Source organism: Micromesistius poutassou (assembly GCF_964030765.1).
Source record: "Micromesistius poutassou genome assembly, chromosome: 6".
In the NCBI taxonomy this organism is placed as follows: domain Eukaryota; kingdom Metazoa; phylum Chordata; class Actinopteri; order Gadiformes; family Gadidae; genus Micromesistius; species Micromesistius poutassou.
The window spans coordinates 17,290,885-17,316,453 of NC_140276.1; the positions used below are offsets into that span (position 1 = coordinate 17,290,885).

Here is a 25,569-nt window from a genome sequence, read left to right on the forward strand (position 1 = left end):
ATGATTAGTGTGATCGATTAGACACATTGATTAGGATTGTTTTAACATGAATCATCGTTATCAGGCTATCGAAGTTCATCTGATGAACATGTGAAAGAGTGTCACCGTATCGTCTCCTGAGGAGAGAGAGAGCGGCCAGTCTGCCCAGTCTGGGCGCCCTCACACACACACACACACACACACACACACACACACACACACACACACAGGACCGACCCGCTCTGGGGGGGCTGGAGGTCCGGTTGTCCGGGTCCTGGTCCAGCGGGTCCAGGTCCCTCCGGGACCAGAGCCGGATGCTGTCCGCGTACCGCCGCTCTGGACCTGCGGGAGGAGAGCGACGCGCGAGCGTCAGCGCATCATCGCCCCGGAGATCACGTGCTACTCCACATTACCATATTCTAACGCGGCACCTCGGCACGCGACGGAGTGAATGAATGAATAATAGCCTCGAGGACCGACCCGTCCTCACACCTCACACCCACCTGTGACGTTAAACACGTGCACGAGCCAGGTGGCGGCGAACAGAGCGAGCCCGCCGACGCACAGCCGCGCGAGGAGCCGCGGGAGGAGCGGCGCGCGCCTCGCTCTCCCTGCCGCCTTCATCTTGCCTCGCGCCGCCGATCGCCTCGAGCCTCCCGCCGCTCACAACGACATGTCACAGCGGGACGCCGCGGGAGCGGGAAGCGGCCCGCGGCCGTCGACCGGTCCGTTGAGATAAACAACAACAAAGAGAGGCGAGAGCGTCGTCCCTGGTCGCGCGAGCTGCTCGTTATGACCGGGCTTCATCCACGCGCGGTAGATCAATGCGGGTTATCGACAGCATCTCAGCATCTCGTCTGACATCCGGTCTCGCCGACGACACCCACGTGAGGAGGACGCTCGGAGGGTCCCGCGTGCAGAAAGACGTTCCGCGAGCACGGGAGCGCACGCGAGGGTATCGCCAAGGCTCGGTCGCTTCCTTTGATCTCCTCTCTCTCTCTCTCTCTCTCTCTCTCTCTCTCTCTCTCGAGCGTCTCCTCCTCCGTGATGCGCGGGTCACGAGGGGGCGGGGGGGGGGGGGGGGGGGGGGGGGGGGAGCCGCGGTTTGTCTGATCTGGGTGGGGCGCGAGGCGGCCGGGTAGCGATATTGGTTTTCGTAGGATAGGTCTGGGATTCTCGCCTCTGATTGGTTAGAATGGCTCTCCTCCGATTGGTTAGGGTTAGGGTTAGGTTTAGGTTTAGGTTTAGGTTTAGGTTTAGGGTTAGGGTAAGGGTTAACCCTAACCATAACCATAACCTCCCGCAAACAGCTAGGACTAATCGAAACACGATCTAAAGGAGAGCCTTCTAACCCATCAGAGGCGAGAATCCCAGACCTATCCTACGAAAATAAATCTCGCGGCGCTATGCTTCAGTGCAGGGGTTCCGTTCCCAACCTGTTTAGTTCCAAGAACCGGCAATCCGGCATATTCATTAAAAACACTTTGGAGGACCGGTAGTACATTTTAATACCTTAATAGTAAGATACATCATTTTTAAACAAAGGCTGTTTTTTCAAGATGGTTCATTTATCATATTCACAACAATTAAAGCGACAGCAATGACATGCTCGATTCTCAGGCTCCCTTCAACAATACTATAATATAAAATATACTATATATATATATATATACTATATATATACTATAATATAAAATAATACAATTTATAAGAGAGACTCAAGAAAAGTCACCTGAGGCTCAAATAAACACAAAAGTAGTGCAAAGACACGTGCATTTACAGCGCTTCATTAACAGTGGTTTAGTTGCATATTGATCGATTTTATGTCTATGCGTTGGAGGAAATAAGATGACTCGTATAGCCCAAGTTATAAAATATGACATAATTTATTTTATTTTTTAAATGTATTTTTTCTGATAATATTTAGGCCCGGTACTAACGGGTCCACAGACCGGCTCCGGCAGGGCTCCGGGGGTTTGGGAATCACTGCTTCGGTGTAACGGCTTGGAGAGCCTCATAGAGGAGAGGTCTGAGACATGACCTCCACGGAATTCAGTTGAACCCCAGAAGCATTAGAAATATGACATCTTCACACCAATAACAATGTTCGTGTTTAGTACGTGAACGCATGTCGTTGTTAGTTCTTTTCGGGTTGGAATGGAAAAAATTATTCCAGAATATGCAGAGGTTGGCTCCTCGCTTGCCTCACCTGGTGAACAAATATAACATCTCTATATCTAGAATATTTTTATTTAATTTATAAATAATAATAAAAGATACATACCAACCCCATCTTCATGGTGTGTGTGTGTGTGTGTGTGTGTGTGTGTTATATTAGTTCTAATGTTCGCTCCGTTCAGTGTCACTAACAGGCAGAATACCCGTCACCTCTTTTGTCTCCTATTAACTAAACAATCATTTACAGACAATAAAGCGGTCCATCTCATTTTAAAATGTCAAACTCTTTATTGTAAACATAAGCAGTGATATTTAACTAATTCATAAGGAGTGGATGCATAAGAACATCCACATATTATTAAAAGTCTTCAGATATTGGACTTCGGTCATGTGGCTTTCAAAATCAACAAGTAAAAAATAAAATCAACCACAGATTCATGAAGTGTCCAGCAAAGATAACAATATATATTAATAATATAATTATATATAATTGATTGCATATTGAACATTATATCTTCAAGGCCAGAAAAAGAAAAAACTCATGTTCAGTGCAAATAAATCATAATATCAAGTGATAACGCATCAGACATATGGACATAGACCCCCCCCCCCCCCTTTGGCTTGACGCAGACAAAATGTCATTTTGAAGAGAAAAGAGCTTGAAAATAATATTGGTTTTGTGTTTTCTACCAACAGTTACCATATTCCACTTTAATTACCGGTAATATACCGCGGTACACCAGAGGTAAACCTGTGGTACAGTAAGAAGCTCTTATAATATACCGCGGTACACCAGAGGTAAACCTGTGGTACAGTAAGAAGCTCTTATAATATACCGCGGTACACCAGAGGTAAACCTGTGGTACAGTAAGAAGCTCTTATAATATACCCGGTACACCAGAGGTAAACCTGTGGTACAGTAAGAAGCTCTTAGGTGACTATTGAAAAGTCATCGTGTTCTCTCACAAAGGCCTTTGGTGGTTCAGTCAGTCAGTCAGTCAGTCAGTCAGTGGTTAAGGGTCATTCAGTCAGTCAGTCAGTGGTTAAGGGTCAGTCAGTCAGTCAGTGGTTAAGGGTCAGTCAGTCAGTCAGTGGTTAAGGGTCAGTCAGTCAGTCAGTCAGTCAGTCAGTCAGTGGTTAAGGGTCAGTCAGTCAGTCAGTGGTTAAGGGTCAGTCAGTCAGTCAGTGGTTAAGGGTCAGTCAGTCAGTCAGTGGTTAAGGGTCAGTCAGTCAGTCAGTGGTTAAGGGTCAGTCAGTCAGTCAGTGGTTAAGGGTCAGTCAGTCAGTCAGTCAGTCAGTCAGTCAGTGGTTAAGGGTCAGTCAGTCAGTCAGTCAGTGGTTAAGGGTCAGTCAGTCAGTCAGTGGTTAAGGGTCAGTCAGTCAGTCAGTGGTTAAGGGTCAGTCAGTCAGTCAGTCAGTCAGTCAGTCAGTGGTTAAGGGTCAGTCTCTCAGCCCCCCCTCCCCCCCTCCCCCTCCCTCCTCTCTACCGCGCGGTGGCTGGTGGCGGCGGCGGCGGTGGCGGGCTCCAGCGACCCGGTGACCTGGAAGTGGACTCCGTCGCCGGGCAGCGGGGAGGGGAGGAGCGGGCAGAGCCAGCAGAGGAACCAGCGGGCCCCCAGGCCCTGGCGCAGGTTCCCCAGGGGCCCCTGGCTGTAGGGCCGGCGGGACGAGTACCACTCGCGCGTGGTCTGGCCCCGCAGCAGCAGCAGCACGTGGAAGAACAGGAAGGCCGACACCAGCAGCAGCCCCACCACACAGGTGTCAGCGATGAAGGCGAAGGAGAAGGCACGGGGGGACACCTGGCCTGGGGGGGGGCGGAGGGCAGGGTGAGTGACAGCCCGCAAGGCATGGGAGGTCCTTAAAGGTCCCATATAGACCTCTGAAGAGGAAGTCCCGCCTCCGAGGCTCCCGGTTCCCTCGGTCAAACGTCTACGGGGAATAACACAGGGTTTATGAATGATCGTACATAACAAACTCTGTAGGGGGCGGAGAAGTAAAAGCTGCGTCACGTTTTGAACTACACACTTTTTCCACCTAGTTTCGACTGTGTTTTTGGATTGTCGGTGCCGTTAAAGTAGTAAACGATTATAAATGCTATTTTAACGGCACTGACAATCCAAAAAGCCAGTCGAAACTAGATGGAAACGGTTGAAGTTCAAAAACGTGACGCAGCTTTTACTTCTCCGCCCCCCTACAGTTTGTTATGTACGTTCGTTCATAAACCCCGTGTTATTCCCTGTAGACGTTTGACCGAGGGAACTGGAGCCTCGGGGGCGGGGCTTATTCTTCAGGGGTCCATGACTCCACCAGGTGTGGGCGGGATCAGCCGTTACACGCCGTTTGAAAATGGGCCTTTTCCTGTGTTTTCACAGGTGGGCGTGTCCCCCTAGACGTGTGCTGGATAGATCAGTCCACCAGCTGACCCAGTGGACCATAGCAAACGCTGCTCATCTGTCCGTCACACATCTAGGTGGACACGCCCACCTGTGATGTCAGAAGAGGCAGATTTTCTAAACGGCTTGTAACGGCCAATCACACTCACACCTTGTGGTGTGATGTCACATTTAAGGATTCACGCTCAGACCTCAGGCAGCGACATCCAGGACAACACGCAGCCACAGGAAACGCTCCTCTTAGACTAGTTTAGGCCCTATCGCCATTTGACCACTAAATATAAAACTGTTAATAACGCAAAATCCTACTTTTCTTTTTCCTTTTTAATAATAAGGGCTGTACAATGGTCTTCTTTCTTCTTCATTTCACCAGGGTTCACTATTGCCTACACACACATTTTCAACATTTAAGTGACGCATCCAAATATCATAGAAGTGCATGCACACACACACACACACACACACACACACACACACACACACAGACACACACACACACACACACACACCTGGCGAGAGTAAATCTTTGTGGTGACATAAGTCAGATAGATAAGGATTATTAAAAGTATCTATCTGACTTACGTCTACTCCGACAACAACGCAACATACACACACACGAGTGCGTGACCACCATTACGACATGCACACACACACACACACACACACACACACACACACACACACACACACCTGAGACCAGCATGATCCAGGGCAGCAGCAGCAGCAGCAGGCTGTGCGGGGTCACGCCCTCCTTCAGGATGGCCATGAAGACCTCCACGTTCATCACCACGGCGTACAGCAGCCCCGCCCACATGAACAGCAGGCAGCACAGGAAGTAGCGGTAGTTCCTGAAGCCCACGCACTGGCCGAAGAACACGCAGTGGTGGTCGCGGCGCAGGACGCACGCCCGGCAGTCGTAGCAGTGGGAGCAGCGCGGGGGGGTGTGGCTCTCACAGCTGTAGCAGTACCTGGAGGGGGAGGGGGGGGGGGGGGGGGGGAGAGACAGAGAGAGAGAGAGAGAGAGAGAGAGAGGGGTGAAGAGAGAGAGAGACAGACAGACAGAGAGAGAGAGAGAGACAGAGCGAGAGACAGAGAGAGAGAGAAGAGAGGTGAAGAGAGAGAGACAGAGAGAGAGAGAAGAGAGGTGAAGAGAGAGAGAGAGGAGAGAGAGAGAGAAGAGGGGTGGAGAGAGAGACAGACAGAGAGAGAGAGAGAGAGACAGAGAGGTGAAGAGAGAGAGAGGAGAGAGAGAGACAGAGAGAGAGAAGAGGGGTGGAGAGAGAGAGAGAGACACACACAGATAGAGACAGACACAGAGAGAGAGAGCGCGAGAGAGAGAGAGAGAGAGGGAGAGAGAGAGAGAGACTCATTCACTGAAGGAGGAGTACTATCTGACTGTCTCCTTGTTGCTGGGAGGTCTTCAGGACACAAAGTCAGAACCTAAGACCCTTCACACAACGAACCATAGAAGTACTAGTGGATAACTGACACACAATAAAGGTGTGTCTGGACCAACAGGAAAACCCTATTATAACTTATATTTCCCTCAGAGTGGTCGGTTATAATAATATTAAATAATATTATTTAAATAAGGTTAAATAAGGTTATAATAATATTAAATAATATTATTATAATAATATAATAACCATGAGCGCATCGTTTACCTCCAGCCCTGGGCGATGCCCTCCCCTCCCAGGAACACCCCCCTGATGGTCGGACTGGTCTTCACGAACAGCGACGCGTTCCAGCAGATGTTCCCCAGCATGAAGTACTGGGCCAGCAGGTGGACCAGCTGCCAGCCGCTGACCCAGGCCGTCCGGGTCCGCTGCGGGTCCAGGGGCGCCTCGACCAGGACCAGGTAGCTCACCTCCCCGGTGATGGAGAACACCAGGAAGGTGTTCAGGACCACCGGAAGGTGTCGGCACACCCGCTCCACCCGGGAGTACGTGTTACTGGCGAAGCTGGCCATCTGTACTAGCGAATTACCATCTGATACAGTGGGACCAGTGGGACCAGTGACACGGCGGGAGCAGTGGCACGGCGGGACCAGCGGGATCAGTGGGCGTGAGGAGCGACAACAGAGGACCGCTTTCACAGACGGACCGAACGACTCCTCGTCAAGCGCTGGCTCGGTGTGTTCAAACGTGACATTCTGACACTTAAATAGTTTAATATAAAAGGACTTTAAGATGTTGATTGTGTTGTGTTTCTTTCACTGTTCGGTTGTTCTTTGGTTTAAGAATTGAAGGACCGTGTTACAGGAGGATTCAGTCCGCGACCCCAGCAGCTGCACACTAAAGGTTCCGCTCTGTAGGAGTTTAAATCAGGGCTAGACTATATTATATATTAGATTGATAAAACGTCAATACTAATAAATTGTTGATTAACAGGACTCGAAAGTATTCACTTCATTTCACTGCGAGTCATTAATTCAAACATAAATTATTATTATTTGTTCGGAATAGATTACAAATGATTGGTGATATGAACAAAAAGCCACTTTTCATAAGACGGTAAATTTCAAACAACGCCTCTGGCCTACATCTTAAGTCTGCATACAACAGCATTTATTGACCAATATTCCTCTAGTAAGGTTGAGACTTTATTATATTACAAACACAGTGAACATGTTAATATACAGGGTTAAATGGTCATTTAATCAATACCATCCAACCCTATTACAGAACATACAAGAGGTATGGTATAAGGTCGCTGGCTTTGTACCAGAATGAAAGCGGTGCAGATGGTCGTGTGCTCTGTGCCCCGTGTGGCTGCGGGTTTATCATGAGGGCTGTTCCTAATCCCTGTTAATCTCTGAGAACGAAAGCCTGCCGTCATGGCTGCACAGCGAGAGGCTCCTGGGCCGCCCTGGAGCCTTCGTTTACCGAGAGACGCCCTGGAGCCGCTGAGACGAGAGAGGGAGGAGGGCCTGAGGAGGAGGTAGGAGTCGCCTCGTTGTGTTCTGGAGCAGAGTTCTGAGTAATGAGCAGCGGCTACGTGAAGCAGAATGACTCAGACCGGTAACCAGGACGTCAGTGAACGTCCTGGGACTCATTCATTGGTTGACGGCGGTGATTCCGTCTGTGAGGTGAAGACTCTGAATTCATTCATTCATGCGTCCTGAACAGTGAGGAGCGCAGGATGCAGCTGCAGTGTGACGTCTTGAAGCTCCAACGGGACCAACACCTGTAAGAACACACACACACACACACACACACACACCTGTAAGAACACACACACACACCTGTAAGAACACACACACACACCTGTAAGAACACACACACACCTGTAAGTACAAAATGGCGCACACACACACACCTGTAAGAACACAACGGCACACACACACACACCAATCAGCCGCTCTATAATACACAGAATGCATTCCTTAATAATCAATGGAAATGGTTTGTCATGAGTGGGGAGGGGGTCGGTACGTGGGATTCAAACCCGCGACCCTCTGATGGTGTCTGTGGGGGGGGGGCAGCAGGGCGACCCTCTGATGGTGTCTGTGGGGGGGGGGGGGCAGGGCGACCCTCTGATGGTGTCTGTGGGGGGGGGCAGCAGGGCGACCCTCTGATGGTGTCTGTGGGGGGGGGGGGGCAGGGCGACCCTCTGATGGTGTCTGTGGGGGGGGGGGGGGGGCAGGGCGACCCTCTGATGGTGTCTGTGGGGGGGGGGGGGCAGCAGGGCGACCCTCTGATGGTGTCTGTGGGGGGGGGGGGGGGGGGCAGGGCGACCCTCTGATGGTGTCTGTGGGGGGGGGGGGGCAGGGCGACCCTCTGATGGTGTCTGTGGGGGGGGGGGGCAGCAGGGCGACCCTCTGATGGTGTCTGTGGGGGGGGGGGGGCAGCAGGGCGACCCTCTGATGGTGTCTGTGGGGGGGGGGGGGGGGGGCAGGGCGACCCTCTGATGGTGTCTGTGGGGGGGGGGGGGCAGGGCGACCCTCTGATGGTGTCTGTGGGGGGGGGGGCAGCAGGGCGACCCTCTGATGGTGTCTGTGGGGGGGGGGGGGGCAGGGCGACCCTCTGATGGTGTCTGTGGGGGGGGGGGCAGCAGGGCGACCCTCTGATGGTGTCTGGGGGGGGGGGGGCAGGGCGACCCTCTGATGGTGTCTGTGGGGGGGGGCAGCAGGGCGACCCTCTGATGGTGTCTGTGGGGGGGGGGGGGCAGCAGGGCGACCCTCTGATGGTGTCTGTGGGGGGGGGCAGCAGGGCGACCCTCTGATGGTGTCTGTGGGGGGGGGGGGGCAGGGCGACCCTCTGATGGTGTCTGTGGGGGGGGGGCAGGGCGACCCTCTGATGGTGTCTGTGGGGGGGGGGGGGCAGGGCGACCCTCTGATGGTGTCTGTGGGGGGGGGGGGCAGGGCGACCCTCTGATGGTGTCTGGGGGGGGGGGGGCAGGGCGACCCTCTGATGGTGTCTGTGGGGGGGGGCAGGGCGACCCTCTGATGGTGTCTGTGGGGGGGGGGGCAGGGCGACCCTCTGATGGTGTCTGGGGGGGGGGGGGCAGGGCGACCCTCTGATGGTGTCTGTGGGGGGGGGGCAGGGCGACCCTCTGATGGTGTCTGTGGGGGGGGGGGCAGCAGGGCGACCCTCTGATGGTGTCTGTGGGGGGGGGCAGGGCGACCCTCTGATGGTGTCTGTGGGGGGGGGGGGGCAGCAGGGCGACCCTCTGATGGTGTCTGTGGGGGGGGGGGCAGGGCGACCCTCTGATGGTGTCTGGGGGGGGGGGGGGCAGCAGGGCGACCCTCTGATGGTGTCTGTGGGGGGGGGGGGGCAGGGCGACCCTCTGATGGTGTCTGTGGGGGGGGGGGGGGGGGGGGCAGGGCGACCCTCTGATGGTGTCTGTGGGGGGGGGGGCAGCAGGGCGACCCTCTGATGGTGTCTGGGGGGGGGGGGGCAGGGCGACCCTCTGATGGTGTCTGTGGGGGGGGGGGGCAGCAGGGCGACCCTCTGATGGTGTCTGTGGGGGGGGGGGCAGGGCGACCCTCTGATGGTGTCTGGGGGGGGGGGGCAGGGCGACCCTCTGATGGTGTCTGTGGGGGGGGGCAGGGCGACCCTCTGATGGTGTCTGTGGGGGGGGGGGGGCAGCAGGGCGACCCTCTGATGGTGTCTGTGGGGGGGGGGCAGGGCGACCCTCTGATGGTGTCTGTGGGGGGGGGGGGCAGCAGGGCGACCCTCTGATGGTGTCTGTGGGGGGGGGGGGGCAGCAGGGCGACCCTCTGATGGTGTCTGTGGGGGCAGGGCGACCCTCTGATGGTGTCTGTGGGGGGCAGCAGGGCGACCCTCTGATGGTGTCTGTGGGGGGGGGGGGCAGGGCGACCCTCTGATGGTGTCTGTGGGGGGGGGGGGCAGGGCGACCCTCTGATGGTGTCTGTGGGGGGGGGGGGCAGGGCGACCCTCTGATGGTGTCTGTGGGGGGGGGGGCAGGGCGACCCTCTGATGGTGTCTGTGGGGGGGGGGGGGCAGGGCGACCCTCTGATGGTGTCTGGGGGGGGGGGGGGGGCAGCAGGGCGACCCTCTGATGGTGTCTGTGGGGGGGGGGGGGCAGGGCGACCCTCTGATGGTGTCTGTGGGGGGGGGGGGCAGCAGGGCGACCCTCTGATGGTGTCTGTGGGGGGGGGGGCAGCAGGGCGACCCTCTGATGGTGTCTGTGGGGGGGGGGGGCAGCAGGGCGATGCGTCGGGAGCTGACGGAGCGCGAGCGCCGCGCACGGCGACGCAACCAGCAGCTGCTGCAGGACTTCCAGAGAGCAGAGACCTCACTGAGGGAGATGGTGGAGCAGACACACACCATGAGGACCGTCAGGGTACACATACACACACACACACACACACACCATGAGGACCGTCAGGGTACACACACACACACACACACCATGAGGACCGTCAGGGTACACACACACACACACACACCATGAGGACCGTCAGGGTACACACACACACCATGAGGACCGTCAGGGTACACACACACACCATGAGGACCGTCAGGGTACACACACACACACACACACACCATGAGGACCGTAGGGTACACACACACACACACACACATTCTTGTTTGCTAAGTGATTAAGATTACCGTTGAATATAAAAAAATTAAAATACACTTTGACATTTTGATTTGTAGGCCTACATGAATGTGGGTCAGGTTTATTGTGGTGGTGTGTGCGTGTGCGTGTGTGTGTGTGGATTAATGCAGGTTAATCACTGGTCCACGATGGGCCAACATGACGCACACTTAATCCCTCTATTATTATACGTCGGTTGGATTCTTTCATAAACGATCCGGTGAACTTTGACCCCCCAGATGGAGTACCAGCGGTACCTCCAGGAGAACTCCCCCCGCTGGCACCAGCAGCTGAAGGACCACACGCAGCGCGCAGAGAACAAGGTTCTGGAACTATCAGCCGCTGCCTTGAGCCCCTGAGCAACACGTGCTCCATGTCTGTGGTCGTTGTTCAGAGTCTAGCGGCGCCGCCTGGCGTGTGTTAACGGTCATCGTGTTGAAGGTCACCCTGTAGATCAGTCCCGACAGGTGATGCTCTGGTCTGGTCAGTGATTGGTGGAGTTAAACCCCGCCCCTTCTTCCAGAGGATGGAGGCGCTGCTGAACGACTTCCTGAGGAGAGAAGAGGAGCAGGAGACGGCCTCCTTCACCGGAGAGCGCTGCTCCCCTCGCCGAGGTAACCCTCCGTCTCACACACACACACACACACACACACACACACACACACACACACACACACACACACACACACACACACACACACACACACACACACACACACACACACACACACACACACACACTCTAAACCTGCCTTCATAACGTCTCCTAGAGAGCCCCCGTTGGCCCCAGAGAGCGTCTGCGTCCTGCTGCGCCGCCGTCCGCCCGGACGCCGCGGCCCCGCCCCCCTGGGCCTCCGCCTCCCCCGGGCCCCACCCTCACACCTCCCATGATGCTTCAGGCCGTCCTTCCCTCGCCGCGTTCCCGCCACCGCCGCCGCGCCCGGCCCCGGGTCACCCCCAAGCACCCCCCCAGCAGGGCCCTCCGCCCCGGGGGGCCCCTCGGACCCCCACTCCCCCCCCCTTGGAGTCCAGTGAGGAGGGGTCCCCACCGGGCCGCCGGGCGCCCGGGGCCCCAGGGGCCGTGGCAGGGCTTTCAGGGTGGGGGCTGGGGCTGGGCAGGGCCCTGGCAGGGCCTTCAGGGTGGGGGCCTGGGCTGGGCGGGGCCCCAGGGGCCGTGGCAGGGCCTTCAGGGTGGGGGCCTGGGCTGGGCGGGGCCCCAGGGGCCGTGGCAGGGCCTTCAGGGTGGGGGCCTGGGCTGGGCGGGGGGGCCCCACCCCCCCCAGAGGGATGGGGAGAAGACAGAAGAGACAGAGGCAAACGCTCGCCCCAAGAGCTGGACATCAAACCAGGTGAACGTTAACATCAGGGGGTGGTCTACTGGAGCAGTGCACATTAAACCAGGTGAACGTTAACATCAGGGGGTGGTCTACTGGAGCAGTGCACATCAAACCAGGTGAACGTTAACATCAGGGGGTGGTCTACTGGAGCAGTGCACATTAAACCAGGTGAACGTTAACATCAGGGGGTGGTCTACTGGAGCAGTGCACATTAAACCAGGTGAACGTTAACATCAGGGGGTGGTCTACTGGAGCAGTGCACATTAAACCAGGTGAACGTTAACATCAGGGGGTGGTCTACTGGAGCAGTGCACATCAAACCAGGTGAACGTTAACATCAGGGGGTGGTCTACTGGAGCAGTGCACATTAAACCAGGTGAACGTTAACATCAGGGGGTGGTCTACTGGAGCAGTGCACATTAAACCAGGTGAACGTTAACATCAGGGGGTGGTCTACTGGAGCAGTGGACATTAAACCAGGTGAACGTTAACATCAGGGGGTGGTCTACTGGAGCAGTGCACATTAAACCAGGTGAAAGTTAACATCAGGGGGTGGTCTACTGGAGCAGTGCTGGTTCTAGTCTGACAGCAGCCTGCTGTGTACACAGAAGAGGTTCATATAGTCGCTGATGTGGGGACAATCATGCCTATAAGTTCTTGTATTTGCTGGACAGAGGTAGCATCTTTTAGGCATTGTGGTCTTATGTAATGGGGGTGTGTGTGTGTGTACAGTCCGTCTGTCCGGTTCCCACGGAGACAGCAGTGACGGCAGCACGGATTCTGGAGGTGGACGGAGCCGAGGAGAGAGGAGGAAGGAGGGAGGAGAGAGGAGGAAGGAGGGAGGACGGCCCAGCGGTTCAGACAGAGAGAGCGGCTCCCAGGAGTAAGAACCAACGCACCAATCACAGCTCTTCTTTACTAAAGCCCCAAACATAAACAACCTCCAGACAACTCACTGACATCTGCCCATCAAGTTGTTTAACAACTATTTTTGCAAAACCCACCAACTCATTTAGCACTTATTTGCTCTGATCTTTACCGTCTTACTGAAGTAGTACCTTAATTCTAAGCCTTTCATTTACCTCAGAATGCGTAAAACAACAGATAATCTACCAATCCGCCAACACTCTTCCAACCATAGTTACCTCATCCACGGTCCGTGTTTCAATTCAACGACAACCCACTCAGATCTCCTCCCTGTAGGTCTGCTGGAGCCTCCGCGTCAGACTCAGAGGTCATCGTACGCCCGGCTGCGACCAGAGAGAGAGCGACCAGAGGAGCAGACAGCAGAACGCCTTCAGAGACGGAGAGCAGAGGAGAGAGAGCGACCAGAGAGAGAGCGACCAGAGGAGCAGACAGCAGAACGCCTTCAGAGACGGAGAGCAGAGGAGAGAGAGTGACCAGAGAGAGAGCGACCAGAGGAGCAGACAGCAGAACGCCTTCAGAGACGGAGAGCAGAGGAGAGAGAGCGACCAGAGAGAGAGCGACCAGAGGAGCAGACAGCAGAACGCCTTCAGAGACGGAGAGCAGAGGAGAGAGAGCGACCAGAGAGAGAGCGACCAGAGGAGCAGACAGCAGAACGCCTTCAGAGACGGAGAGCAGAGGAGAGAGAGCGACCAGAGAGAGAGCGACCAGAGGAGCAGACAGCACGACGCCCTCAGAGACACAGAGCAGACGCGGGGGAACGCCCGTCCCTGAGCGCGGAGCGGAGAAGAAGAAGACCCCAAGTGACCCGGAGCGACCCGGGAGCCACCGAGAGAAGAGCCGAACCCTCAGAGTGAAATCCTGGAGCGGGGCGGGAGAAGAGGAAGAGGATCCCACCGACCAATCAGAGGGAAGCGGGACGGAACGGGGACAGCAGGAAGAGAAGAGGAGAAGAGATGCGACCACAGCCGGGGAGAGAGCGGGAGAGGAGGGAGACCAGGGGGAGACCGACCAAGACTCTAGTGCTGAGGATGAAGAACAGAGAGAGGATAAAGAGGAGGAGGGAGGAGAGGAGGATGAAGAGCAGGAGGAGGGAGGAGAGGAGGAGGGAGGAGAGGAGGATGAAGAGGGAGGAGAGGAGGATGAAGGGCAGGAGTCAGAGGCCAGTGGAGAAGAGGAAGGGCAGCAGCAGACGGGTTCCTCTGAGAGTGAGAGTGAGAGGGCTGAGGAGGAACCGGAGCCTAAGGAACGCAGGGCCGAGGATGATGGGAAGGAGCTGGATGAGGAGGGAGGAGGGGGAGGCGGGGGAGGAGGGGGCACTGGTCAGCCAGAGGAGCCGGATTCAGACGACAGCATCGTCTTAGCCCAGGAACACAGGTGAGAACGGGCACAACGCTGAGGGACGATAATAACAAACCCAGCGGAGGCCTCCTCACTCCGGCCTTCAGGTCCGCCTCTCCGTTGAGATCGACATTTTTCTGTGTTACTAACTTATGGTTTGTGTGTGAATGTGTCCGTTTTCTAATATAAAGTACTCGTTGATTTAAAATAAGATGCTAAGGACAGCGTGGAAAACTCCATTTCCTTGCCTCCAGATCTATGAAGGTACAAAGTGTGTCTGAGGAGGAAGAGGCAGACAGCGGGGAGGAGGAGGAGGAGGACGGCTCAGTGGAGACCTCAGAGCGTGAGGAGGAGGAGGAGAGCGAGGACATTGAACGTCTGGTCGCACCTCGAGGGGAGACGCAGAGTAAACCGTGAGTAGTGGCCCTGCTCGTCCCTTCACTCTTGCCAGCGATCACATCTTCATACGTTACTCCAACACGTTTGTCTTTCAGAGAGAAGGAACCGGAATCCCTCGACAAAACAAAAGGTATTCAACTTAAGTTCCAACATTTCCACCCATAGAAGAGAACACGTTTCATTGTTAAAGACTCATTCTTCCCCTGGTTAGCGATCTCTAACGTGTGATATTCTTTCCAGTGGTAAATAAAGCCCCTGGGTTTGAAGAGTCTTTGTCGGAGCAGTCAGACAAGCGGGTCCAGAAGGCTGAAGACACGGATGATGAGTTTGACCACTTCTATGATTGACAGCAGTACAATATTAAACACATCACACCAATGGGAAGTCCCTTTTCATCATTGTATAGGAATTTTTATCACTGAGCTAAGGAATACCTCCTGATTCCTTAGCTCAGGAGGTAGAGCGGGTCGGCTGGTAACCGGATGGTTGCTGGTTCGATCCCCGGCTCCTCCTAGCGGAGTGTGGAGGTGTCCCTGAGCGAGACGCCTCACCCTGACTGCTCCTGACCCGCTGGCTGTCGCCCTGCGCGGTCGACTCCGTCGTCGGGGTGTGAATGTGTGCAGTAACCGTTGTCGCTTCGGTTAAGAGCCTCTGCTAATGCTCTAAATGTCACACACATTTTTACACATCTATTTAAATGCATTTTGACTTCAATGCGTTTGAAGTCGTCCATTCTTCAAAGAGCACTATGGTTACTTGCTTGGCAGTACTGAGAGCAGAGCTGTATCCGTGGACGGGACCCCAGCTGGTGCTGCTGGAGGTGTTGATTGGCCTCTGGCCTCTGATGTCCAACGACCCTCAGAGACAGACTGTCGCAGAGCACCAGCTTTCTACCTTCATTATAGCAAAGTCTTACAGTAAAAAGGCTTTCATCTGATTAACGGTAGGACTGATTACAGAGTACCTTCCTACTTACGTGGGTTTACCAAAGCATCCAGCATCATCAGATAAAGAAAGTAATAAACCATTTATTTCCTGTTCATCTGGCCATTACAGAAACAAAGATATAATTATTTGGGAGACATAAGCATGTCTACGCAACGTTGTCAACAGTTGAGGCATCGATAAAAAAACAAAACAAGTAAAGAAAAATAATTTATTGAAAAAGAAACAATTAGCTTGATGTACAACGTGGGACAGGCTGGGCTCAGATTCAACGTCATATAAAACCCTCTTGTTACCTGCATTAACTCAGGTACAGTCTTCCTTCTCTCTCCATGGGCCTCAGGCTCCACGCGGAGCGCTCCCTGAACCAGAAGGTTCTGGACCCCTCAGATCTTCACCACCTGACAGGCCACACAGGGGCTGGCCCTCGGGCCCTCCTCTGATTGGCTGCGCCGCTGGACCAGCAGCCGGCCGTAGGTCCCGCCCACCTGGCCCTTGGTCAGACGGCCGGGATTGACGCACACGCAGCCAATCACCTCCTAGAGCCGACAGGGTCACATGGGAGAGGGTGTTGCAGTAAAAGCCCCCTCAGGCTAATAATAATAATAATAATACTACATTAAACGTATATAGCTTTTCTAAATAGACGCTTTACAGAGGGAACACAAAATAAAATCCTTTAATAAGCATGTTTAAGTAAAAAGATAAAATAGGATAAAATGAAATGGGAAGCTCAAAAACAAATAGGATCAAACTAGGAAGAGTTCAAAGGAGGAGGATAGACGGGAAGGAGGTGAGGTGATGAAAGAAGAAGAGGTGAGGTGATGAAAGAAGAAGAGGTGAGGTGATGAAAGAAGAAGAAGAAGAAGAAGAAGAAGAAGAGGAGGAGGAGGAGGAGGAGGAGGAGGAGGAGGAGGAGGAGGAGGAGGAGGAGGAGGAGGAGGAGGAGGAGGAGGAGGAGGAGGACCTGTTAGGGTACAGGCCCCCCTCAGGGTGGGCCTCTGTACCGGCACGAAGGGCGGTCTGTACCGGCACGAGGGGCGGTCTGTACGTTGGTACGAGGCGGTCTGTACGTTGGTACCTTGATGAAGTAGCGCAGCTCCGACGGGACCACCAGCACGTCGGGGGTGAGGGGCATCTGGCCGTAGCTCTGGAACTTCTCATAGTCCATGTTCATGTCCTCCACGGGCGGGTAGAGCGGGTAGTAGCTGCACAGCCACAGGGGAGCCTTCATACAGCGGCAGCTTCAAAATAAAAGCCCCCCAGTCTCATTCTGATGTACTTGTTTATTCTTACCTTCTCTGAGTCAACAGGTGCTTCAAGATGCGCGAGAATCGGTCTGAGCCCGGAGCGCTGAAGATCAAAACAATGTCGTTATTACACATAACCACAACAACAGTGATTCTAATGAATCATTTAACAGACCAGAGGCCGAGAATAAGAGGGAGAGAGAAGAGAGTAAATATTGTGTTCTTAACCAACGAATGCATCCAGCACTCGGGTCGGGGCAGCGACCTCTGAGCCAGAACACATTAAGGATGAGAGGATGAGAGTGAGTTGGTGAGGATGAGTTCATAATGAGGGTGAGTCATGATGAGGGTGAGTCGGTGATGAGGGTGAGTCTGTGATGAGGGTGAGTCGGTGATGAGGGTGAGTCAGTGAGGGTGAGTCGGTGATGAGGGTGAGTCAGTGAGGGTGAGTCAGTGATGAGGGTGAGTCATTGAGGGTGAGTCAGTGATGAGGGTGAGTGGGTGATGAGGGTGAGCTGGTGGTGAGGGTGAGTCGTGATGAGGGTGAGTCGGTGATGAGGGTGAGTCGGTGGTGAGGGTGAGTCGTGATGAGGGTGAGTCGTGATGAGGGTGAGTCGGTGATGAGGGTGAGTTGGTGGTGAGGGTGAGTCGTGATGAGGGTGAGTCGTGATGAGGGTGAGTCAGTGATGAGGGTGAGTGGGTGATGAGGGTGAGTCGTGATGAGGGTGAGTCGTGATGAGGGTGAGTCAGTGATGAGGGTGAGTTGGTGATGAGGGTGAGTCGGTGATGAGGGTGAGTGGGTGAGGGTGAGTGGGTGAGAGCTGAGGACCATCATGGCGTGAACCTGGGCTGAAGGGCTCTGCTCACCAGCTGATCTCCTCGGCTCCCATGTGGAAGAGGATGTCTGTGGAGGTCAGGCCCAGGGCCACGCCCTCCAGCAGCAGGGTGCAGGGGTCAGGGGCCAGGGTCACACGCTGCAGAGACACGACACCACCATGATGGACTCAGAGCACATGAGCTGTACGGCAGCCACTGAACACAAAGACCTAACATGAGATCTTCCAGAATATTTATATTCTTCTTTGCATCTTGAAACCCAAATCAACGTTCAGACAATCATCCTTCACAGTAATGGGCACCAAACTGTGGAACATATTACCACCGGATATTGAAACATTGACAGAGCTCAAGGTTAAAGGTCCCATGACGTGCCACCAGGTGTGGTGTGATTAGCCGTTACGAGCCGTTTTGGAGATCTGCCCCTTATGACATCACAGGTGGGCGTGTCCACCTAGATGTGTGCTGGATGGATCAGTCCTCCAGCCTACCCAGTGGACCGTAGCAAACGCTGCTCATCTAGGTGGACACGCCCACCTGTGTCACCTGCAGATTTCCAAAACGGCGTGTAACGGCAAATCACACCACACCTGGTGGCACGTCATGGGACCTTTAAGTGAAACAATGGTTGAAACTGAATAAAGCCTGTGAACATTGAAGGGGACAGACAGACAGACAGACAGACAGACAGACAGACACACCTGGTCCTTGCTGAGGTCGGGCAGGCTGAAGGGGGGCTGGGGGTAGATGGGGTGGTGGTGGACGTCTCTCTGGGACGGCACAAACACCAGGCGACAGCCCACACTGCAGGCCGAGGGTCAGGGGGTCAGCACACACTCTTATTCTATTCCGTATGAAGGATGAAGTGTTCATGGTGACTCCTACCTTCTGGTGCCTTCCACGATGCTCTCCACACAGCGGGTGAAGATGGCCTCAAAGGTCTCCGTGACCTGTGCTTTCTGTGGGGAGAGCGGTCTTTAGTAGGCCGATTGGAAACTCGCTACTCGTTTGGACAAATCACGAATAACGCGCAGCACTAAAGCTTCAATGCCGTCACCATCCAGCTGCAACCGCACACATTCCCCACCGGTACAGAAAGGCCTTTTGACATACTCCCTGTGGAGTGTGGCTGTTGAGCACCACTCAAAACACGACTGTGACCCACTTTCCACAGAATGAAGCACTACATGATGAGCAAGACTCACAAAGAGGTCATGATGAACGGGAACAAAGCCTTTAATAATAAATGAAGAGATAATTGAGGCAGTGCCAGTGCCAGTAACCCTCCTGTGGATGTTGAGGGTTTGGGCCATTCAGAGAGGACACTGCCCATCTGGAGAGTCTAATATACACACACGGGCGGCCACAGAGCCAAACACACAGTGAACACATACCTCTATCTGCTCATGCTTAGCGTCTACGAACGGGCCCAGCTGGAGGGACGCAGAACAAGGAGGGGTTAAGAACAAGTCCAATAATTACAGCAACAGAACCGCGTCTGTGTTTTATTATTTTGAGTTTACCAGCACACAGACGTCGGGCCGGTCCCTGACGATGACCGAGATCAGGTCCAGCAGGGGGTCGAAGGTCAGGCTGTCAGACGGCGTGTACGGCCCACAGGCCACCAGCACGCTCACCGGCTCTGGAGCTGAACACAAACACGTGTTGGTGTGGGCGTCTTAGCTGCTTGTTATGAAGCGGGATAGGAGTACAACAGGTGTAGGAGTACACCGTCTACTGCTAGTTCAAACAGACCAGGGCATGCTGGTGTTTAGGGCTTGGATACCACGGCTTACCTTCATCCATCTCCTGCTTCACCTCAGGTGTGTAGAAAGGAAGGGGAAGTCCCTACCGAAACAACAAGAAAAGTTTAATATTAAAACATATCCTTTAGGCAAGGCAACTTTATTTATATGGCACTTTTCATACACGAGGCAGACTCAAAGTGCTATATAAATAAAGTTGCCTTGAAAGAGTTGAATGATTTGGCCTGTTTTCTAAGACCCCTGGTTCTACCATGTCTACGTCCAGGTTTAAATTAATGTCCATTCTATTTCGCACAAGCGTTTGCTTGTTTACAGCATTGCTGTACTTTTGCATTTTTTTCCAACCCAGGTTAGCTCAAACCAACTGCCCTGACTGGGCCGTTTCCTCCACCAGTTTGGACCAAAGGCAGTGCTTCAGGCAGTGCTCTAGTTCAGAGTACAAAGCATTATTTCAATAAGCCACAAGGGACAGGGGGGGGGGGAGCAATAAAACATTGACCAGAGCTGATAACGAGGACATTTAACAGCTCACGCCTCAGTCTCTAGTTCAGATGAGAATATAAGATGTCAGTGGCTGAACGACAGAGGGGGCGAGAACAGAAACAAAGTCTGATTTAAGTCTGGACATAGACACGGTCAACAATGAACCGGCCAAACCAGTCAACTTGATCCTACACCACGCCAGTGACCCCATTAGCACCACCTAGTGGTTAAGCTCCAGTAAAGCTCCATCACTCACCTGGTGGAGCTTGGACGCCACCAGCCTCCGTCCGGTGGTGTTGAGCCCCTCCATCACCACCACCTGAGGAGAGGGAGCAGACCCGGGGGAGGGGCTAGACGGGGGGTGTCTACACATTCATCCATTCAACTGGTGGACAGAGCGGCTGAGGTCTCCGTCAGACGCTGGGCGGTTCTCGGCCCAGCGTCCACGGGGAGCTCTGCTCCTCTGGGCGACGCTGGAACCTGCAGCGCACGGCTCAGCGCCGACGGAGACGCCTGCCCTAGAACGTAGGGGTTCTACCAGCCCCTAGAACGTAGGGGTTCTACCCCCCCTAGAACGTAGGGGTTCTACCCCCCCTAGAACGTAGGGGTTCTACCTCCCCTAGAACGTAGGGGTTCTACCTCCCCTAGAACGTAGGGGTTCTACCCCCCCTAGAACGTAGGGGTTCCACCTCCCCTAGAACGTAGGGGTTCCACCTCCCCTAGAACGTAGGGGTTCTACCCCCCCTAGAACGTAGGGGTTAACCTAGTGACGGTTAGTGTATACGGGGAACGGGTTAACCTAGTGATGGTTAGTGTATACGGGGAACGGGTTAACCTAGTGATGGTTAGTGTATACAGGGAATGGGTTAACCTAGTGATGGTTAGTGTATACGGGGAACGGGTTAACCTAGTGATGGTTAGTGTATACGGGGACCGGGTTAACCTAGTGATGGTTAGTGTATACGGGGACCGGGTTAACCTAGTGATGGTTAGTGTATACGGGGAACGGGTTAACCTAGTGATGGTTAGTGTATACGGGGACCGGGTTAACCTAGTGATGGTTAGTGTATACGGTTAAGCTTAAGGTTAAGCTCTCATGGTTCTTATGAGCCTCTACGACAACAAGCCCAGAACAGAACGTCCTGTCCAGAGACAAACGCCTCACAAGAGGGAGAGGGAGAGAGAGAGAGGGAGAGAGAGAGAGGGAGAGGGAGAGGGAGAGAGAGAGAGAGAGAGAGGGATAGGGAGAGGGAGAGGGAGGCACGTGTCCAAATAAGGAGCTGAATGCATGGGGTGAGGACGTATAACGGACGGAGGAGGAGCGTATCGGCTGTAGACCGAGGTAAATAAAGCAGTACTTTGCAAACCAAACTCAGGCTTTGGTGTTTCTCAAGCGATGATGAAAGTCTTTAGCTTTCAAACTTCGGCTTTCTCGATCGCTCTTATTTTGTTAAAATGTTGTTTATCCACGCAAAAGTTGGCCATCACTCTTTGGGGAAGTTGGTATCCTAAACGAAACAGTAGCGATACAACTACACACCTTTGTTCTCAAAAGCAACCTGTAGTCACGTACCGTAGGGCAAGTTAACATTGGCTCGTAGCGCCGACTGCCATCGAGATGAATGATCAATACATATAACAGATAGCGATAATCATAGGTTTATCAATGTAGTTTACCACTATGGATGATCAATACATATAACAGATAGCGATAATCATAGGTTTATCAATGTAGTTTACCACTATGGATGATCAATACATACAACAGATAGCGATAATCATAGGTTTATCAATGTAGTTTACCACTATGGATGATCAATACATATAACAGATAGCGATAATCATAGGTTTATCAATGTAGTTTACCACTATGGATGATCAATACATATAACAGATAGCGATAATCATAGGTTTATCAATGTAGTTTACCACTATGGATGATCAATACATACAACAGATAGCGATAATCATAGGTTTATCAATGTAGTTTACCACTATGGATGATCAATACATACAACAGATAGCGATAATCATAGGTTTATCAATGTAGTTTACCACTATGGATGCAATAGGAATAGTGTTGAGAAAACGTAAATAGGTCATTACCTCCAACATGAACCTTGGCTATGGTGACTATGACAAAGCTCACGATTGTGATTGGTTGAACTGATTTATTCGATGGCTAGTTCCGAAAAAAAACAACTTCCTTGATGTGAATGTTGCTTTTGCATGAAACGGAAATGGGAGGTTTGAGTAGAGTCCCATTCAGGTCCATGATTTGTAATTACTTTATTGACATGGGGAAGAAACGCAACTTATAATTGAATGTAAAAGGACCATGAGGAAGCCTGACAGAAATTCAACCTATAGTATATAATAATAAATCATAATGTATCATCATAGCTGAACATGGACAGGGAGGTGTCTCACCTGACCAGGAAACAAAGAGTATTCCTTGAGCTCTGATAGGTCCACAGGCACCTGCTGGGCCCCATGCTCTGGCCCCGCCTCCAACACCACCGATTGGGCGTTCAGTTTCCCCTTGCTGTCACAGCACACCTGACCCAGGACGGTGATACTGTCCTGAAAGAGGTCAAACACCCAAGTCATGACCTCCATACAAGCCCTTTGAGACCCTTTGTAGCTCGTTTTGCACCTTAAAATATAATACATTTCAATATTATATATATATATATATATATATATATATATATATACACACAATTATATGATATAGAACATATGTTACGATAACATTATTTTATATTTGTTGAGGAATTTGGCAGAAAAGGGTTAAGGGTTAGAGTTCTGGCGAGAGCGCAATTTCAATTTGCTCAGTGACTCACTGGGTCACTCTGGGAACGAGTAATATCCTCACTCCCCGATTCCCCTGGCCCAGAACATTAACCAATCACATCGGTGTATCTGGTATAGGCGGGCCAAAAGCGTTGCTGTTTTACCAACTGGATACGGCAAGAGTCTTATCTATTAGTTAGCTCCGCTGGTCTGGATACGTCACCCCTTGTATTCCTCTGATTGGTCGTAGTGTTATCCAATTGCGTGCAGTGATATTTTCAAATCCGCCCCTCGAGTTGGGCCGTTCTCATCACTCGTTACCAGACCCTACAGCGTTCTAGAGGTGGCTCTGGATCTCCAGGCTACTCATGTGTTGTAAACCTGGAGCACACAGTAGAGGAGTGGTCCACGGGGCCTGGGGCGTACCTGGGCGGGCAGGGCGGCGGGGGAGAACTCCTCAATGTTGAAGTGGGCCCGCAGCGTCTCCCCCAGCTCCTCGATCTTGTCCGTCAGCACTGGGGGTGAAAAACAAGACTCTTTCACCCCCACTAGAACAACAGGGGTGTCTGGTTCTGCGTTCGATCCACAAGGTCTGCGGTGGCCTCTGAGCACTTTGGAGCAAGACGCTGAACTGATACCTGCCTCTCAGGTTTACATGGCCCTACATTTCCTCACTTTATACATTTAAAATTCTCCTTAATGATTTGATAGCATACTATAACATAAACAAAGACATAGATCAAGGAATGCATATCGGGCAAGACAAGTTGAACTAGTTCATATTCAGTGTGTTTCTAGCAATAAACAATATTAGACTTGTTGCCATCATTTAGGTTTTAATGTTCTATGGATATAACAAAGTCAAAGACTTCATAGACCAGCCACTTCAAGGGTCTCCCTGGTTTTGTTGCGTCTCATGAACATACTTCAGACCAGTGGCTCAGACCAGTCCTCTCTGAATCTCACCGTTCCGCACATCCCTGAGCCTCTGGAACATGAACTTGTAGCTGGAGCGGAGCGACTCCTCCGGCCCCTCCAGGAGCTCCAGTCGGAGCCCGACTCCTCGGCCGCTCCCTTCGGCCCACGGGGAGCCCTCGCTGGACCCAAACCTCACCACCACCTCCCCCTTCGCTCCACGCTGGCTGTACTTCTGGGAAGGGGTTCCACTGCAGAGACACAGACGGCCCTTCCTCAAAAGACGAGAATGCTTACTCCCATCATCATTAAGATATGTGTGTATGTTTTATTTTGGGTCGTTATATTTTCTATAAATGATCTTTTCCCTCCGTCTCCCGTTAGGTCCGTGCTAGTGCAGGCTACCTGGGGGAGAAGCTGGCCGGGGAGAGCAGCAGAGCAGGGCTGGCCAGCAGAGCTGCACTCCTCTTGGACTGGGGGTGCTCTGGCGTGCTCAGCGAACGTTTCTGTGACCCCTGTATACATACATTTACATTTACGGGATTTAGCTGACGCTTTTATCCAAAGCGACTTACAACCATTCATTCACACACCGACGGCGGAGTCGACCGCGCAGGGCGACAGCCAGCGGGTCAGGAGCAGTTACCACTCAACCCCCTGAGCTAGTGCCGCCCCAACCCTCGTCTAGTTAGTCAGCTTTAATAAAGAAAATATTGTGTGAGCAAAGAATGGCAAACGGAGCGCACCTTGGCAGGGGTAGAGTAAGAATCCAAAAGATTATCCTCTTCTTCTTCCGCTTTAATTCTGGAAGAAATACGTTAAGGCGTAAAACAATGTAGCTGCTGTCGTTTGGCTCTCATCAAGGCTGTTATTAAACATAACGTATAGTGTACGTTTACAAAGGATACAGGTCTTGCAGTGTGTGGATGTCTCTGGTTATATTGTGCGACTCGTCCTTTTTGGAGCTTTGTCTCAATTTGTTCTTCTTGCTCAAAACCTGCATTATGAACAGAGAATACATGGAAATGGATCATTCATACATTAGATACTAGCGGGTGAGTTGGTTCTTCTGAGCAAAATCCACACGTTAGTTTGACCGAGAGGTCTTGTGTGTGTGTACAAACAGAGAAGGACTCACTTCGTGTTCGAACTGCTCCAGGTTGTCCACACTGAGCTTCAGGCCGCTCTTGGTGGTGCTGAAGGCCACCCACTCCAGCACGATCTGGTCCCCCTGCAGGCGGTTGCAGATGCACTGCTCCAACACTACGAGGCAGAGAAAACAACACGTCGTTCACCAAGTCCACCTCAGATAACATAGTCCTGCTGTTGATATCCATTAATAAACTGCATGCCACTTTGCATTACATGACGTTACTTACACTTGTCCAGTATAGCTTCGTCGTCGTAGTCGATGTCAAACATTTCCAGCTCTGACTTTATCGTTTCGAGGTTTATTTCGGACATGGTGAAGTTTTAATTGTATTGTATTTAAACCCAGTAGAGTATCTTGATCAGCAGAACTCGTGTTAATCTAATATCACACAAAGGACAGATGATCTGAAACGACTCGTCCCAGCGCTCAAAGTCCACCGACACTACTTGGATAATGTAGCTTATATACAAAACGAAACCAGCTTAAAACAACATGAAACACAAGGAAAATAATAGCATGACTAGTTCTACCGACACCAAAACAAACACGCAGTCTCCGTAGTTTTCATTTTACCGCGAAAACAGTCGGAAGGACTATGCGGAAGCACCGCGGCGGAAGTCCAGAGTTAAAACACTGCCACCTAGTGGCGGATTTATGCAGTGCCTTCTTTTATTTATTTTCTTATTTTTGCATTTTTTGCTTTATGATATAGTGAGATAGACAGGACGGTGTGGGAGAGAGAGGGGAGGACATGCAGCAAAGGACCACGGGGGGCAGGAATCGAACCCGGATCGCTGCGCTCAG

General features: G+C 52.7%; 3 protein-coding genes and 1 long non-coding RNA gene across 4 annotated transcripts; 2 read left to right on the forward strand and 2 right to left on the reverse strand.

Annotated features, from left to right (window-relative positions):
* Positions 1 to 3,605: 3,605 nt before the first annotated feature.
* Positions 3,606 to 6,622, reverse strand: zdhhc24 (zDHHC palmitoyltransferase 24; the record flags this gene model as incomplete). Its single annotated transcript, XM_084469633.1, has 3 exons — positions 6,215 to 6,622; positions 5,241 to 5,518; positions 3,606 to 3,961 (listed from the first exon to the last, which is right to left on the reverse strand). The coding sequence occupies exons 1-3, from the start codon at positions 6,517 to 6,519 to the stop codon at positions 3,606 to 3,608; spliced, it is 939 nt and encodes a 312-aa protein (XP_084325759.1). The 5' UTR covers positions 6,520 to 6,622.
* A 545-nt stretch (positions 6,623 to 7,167) lies between these two features.
* On the forward strand, positions 7,168 to 10,978 carry LOC311345270 (uncharacterized protein; the record flags this gene model as incomplete). Its single annotated transcript, XM_084469634.1, has 3 exons — positions 7,168 to 7,738; positions 10,220 to 10,358; positions 10,859 to 10,978. The coding sequence occupies exons 1-3, from the start codon at positions 7,692 to 7,694 to the stop codon at positions 10,976 to 10,978; spliced, it is 306 nt and encodes a 101-aa protein (XP_084325760.1). The 5' UTR covers positions 7,168 to 7,691.
* Positions 10,979 to 14,037: 3,059 nt separating this feature from the next.
* LOC311344994 lies at positions 14,038 to 15,488 on the forward strand. Its single transcript, XR_014633648.1, has 3 exons — positions 14,038 to 14,634; positions 14,716 to 14,750; positions 14,861 to 15,488. It is a non-coding gene; the product is annotated as an uncharacterized lncRNA (long non-coding RNA).
* A 190-nt stretch (positions 15,489 to 15,678) lies between these two features.
* On the reverse strand, positions 15,679 to 25,361 carry pola2 (polymerase (DNA directed), alpha 2). Its single transcript, XM_084469352.1, has 18 exons — positions 24,992 to 25,361; positions 24,751 to 24,875; positions 24,521 to 24,609; positions 24,359 to 24,416; positions 24,018 to 24,127; positions 23,664 to 23,863; positions 23,124 to 23,212; positions 22,332 to 22,484; positions 20,158 to 20,220; positions 19,449 to 19,500; positions 19,176 to 19,300; positions 19,047 to 19,085; positions 18,538 to 18,611; positions 18,354 to 18,456; positions 17,683 to 17,789; positions 16,862 to 16,918; positions 16,647 to 16,773; positions 15,679 to 16,104 (listed from the first exon to the last, which is right to left on the reverse strand). Exons 1-18 carry the CDS (start codon positions 25,074 to 25,076, stop codon positions 15,952 to 15,954), a joined length of 1,809 nt encoding a protein of 602 aa, XP_084325478.1. The 5' UTR covers positions 25,077 to 25,361; the 3' UTR covers positions 15,679 to 15,951.
* Positions 25,362 to 25,569: the final 208 nt, after the last annotated feature.

What these genes read in the sequence shown, in the direction of transcription:
- pola2 (XM_084469352.1), bottom strand. Translation starts at nt 25,076, where the DNA reads ATGTCCGAAATAAACCTCGAAACGATAAAGTCAGAGCTGGAAATGTTT. An exon ending in ACTCTTTGTTTCCTGGTCAG is followed by an intron (nt 20,221 to 22,331) that starts GTGAGACACCTC and finishes CCCTCTCCTCAG; the next exon opens with GTGGTGGTGATGGAGGGGCT. An exon ending in CCGACCTCAGCAAGGACCAG is followed by an intron (nt 17,790 to 18,353) that starts GTGTGTCTGTCT and finishes GTGTCTCTGCAG; the next exon opens with CGTGTGACCCTGGCCCCTGA.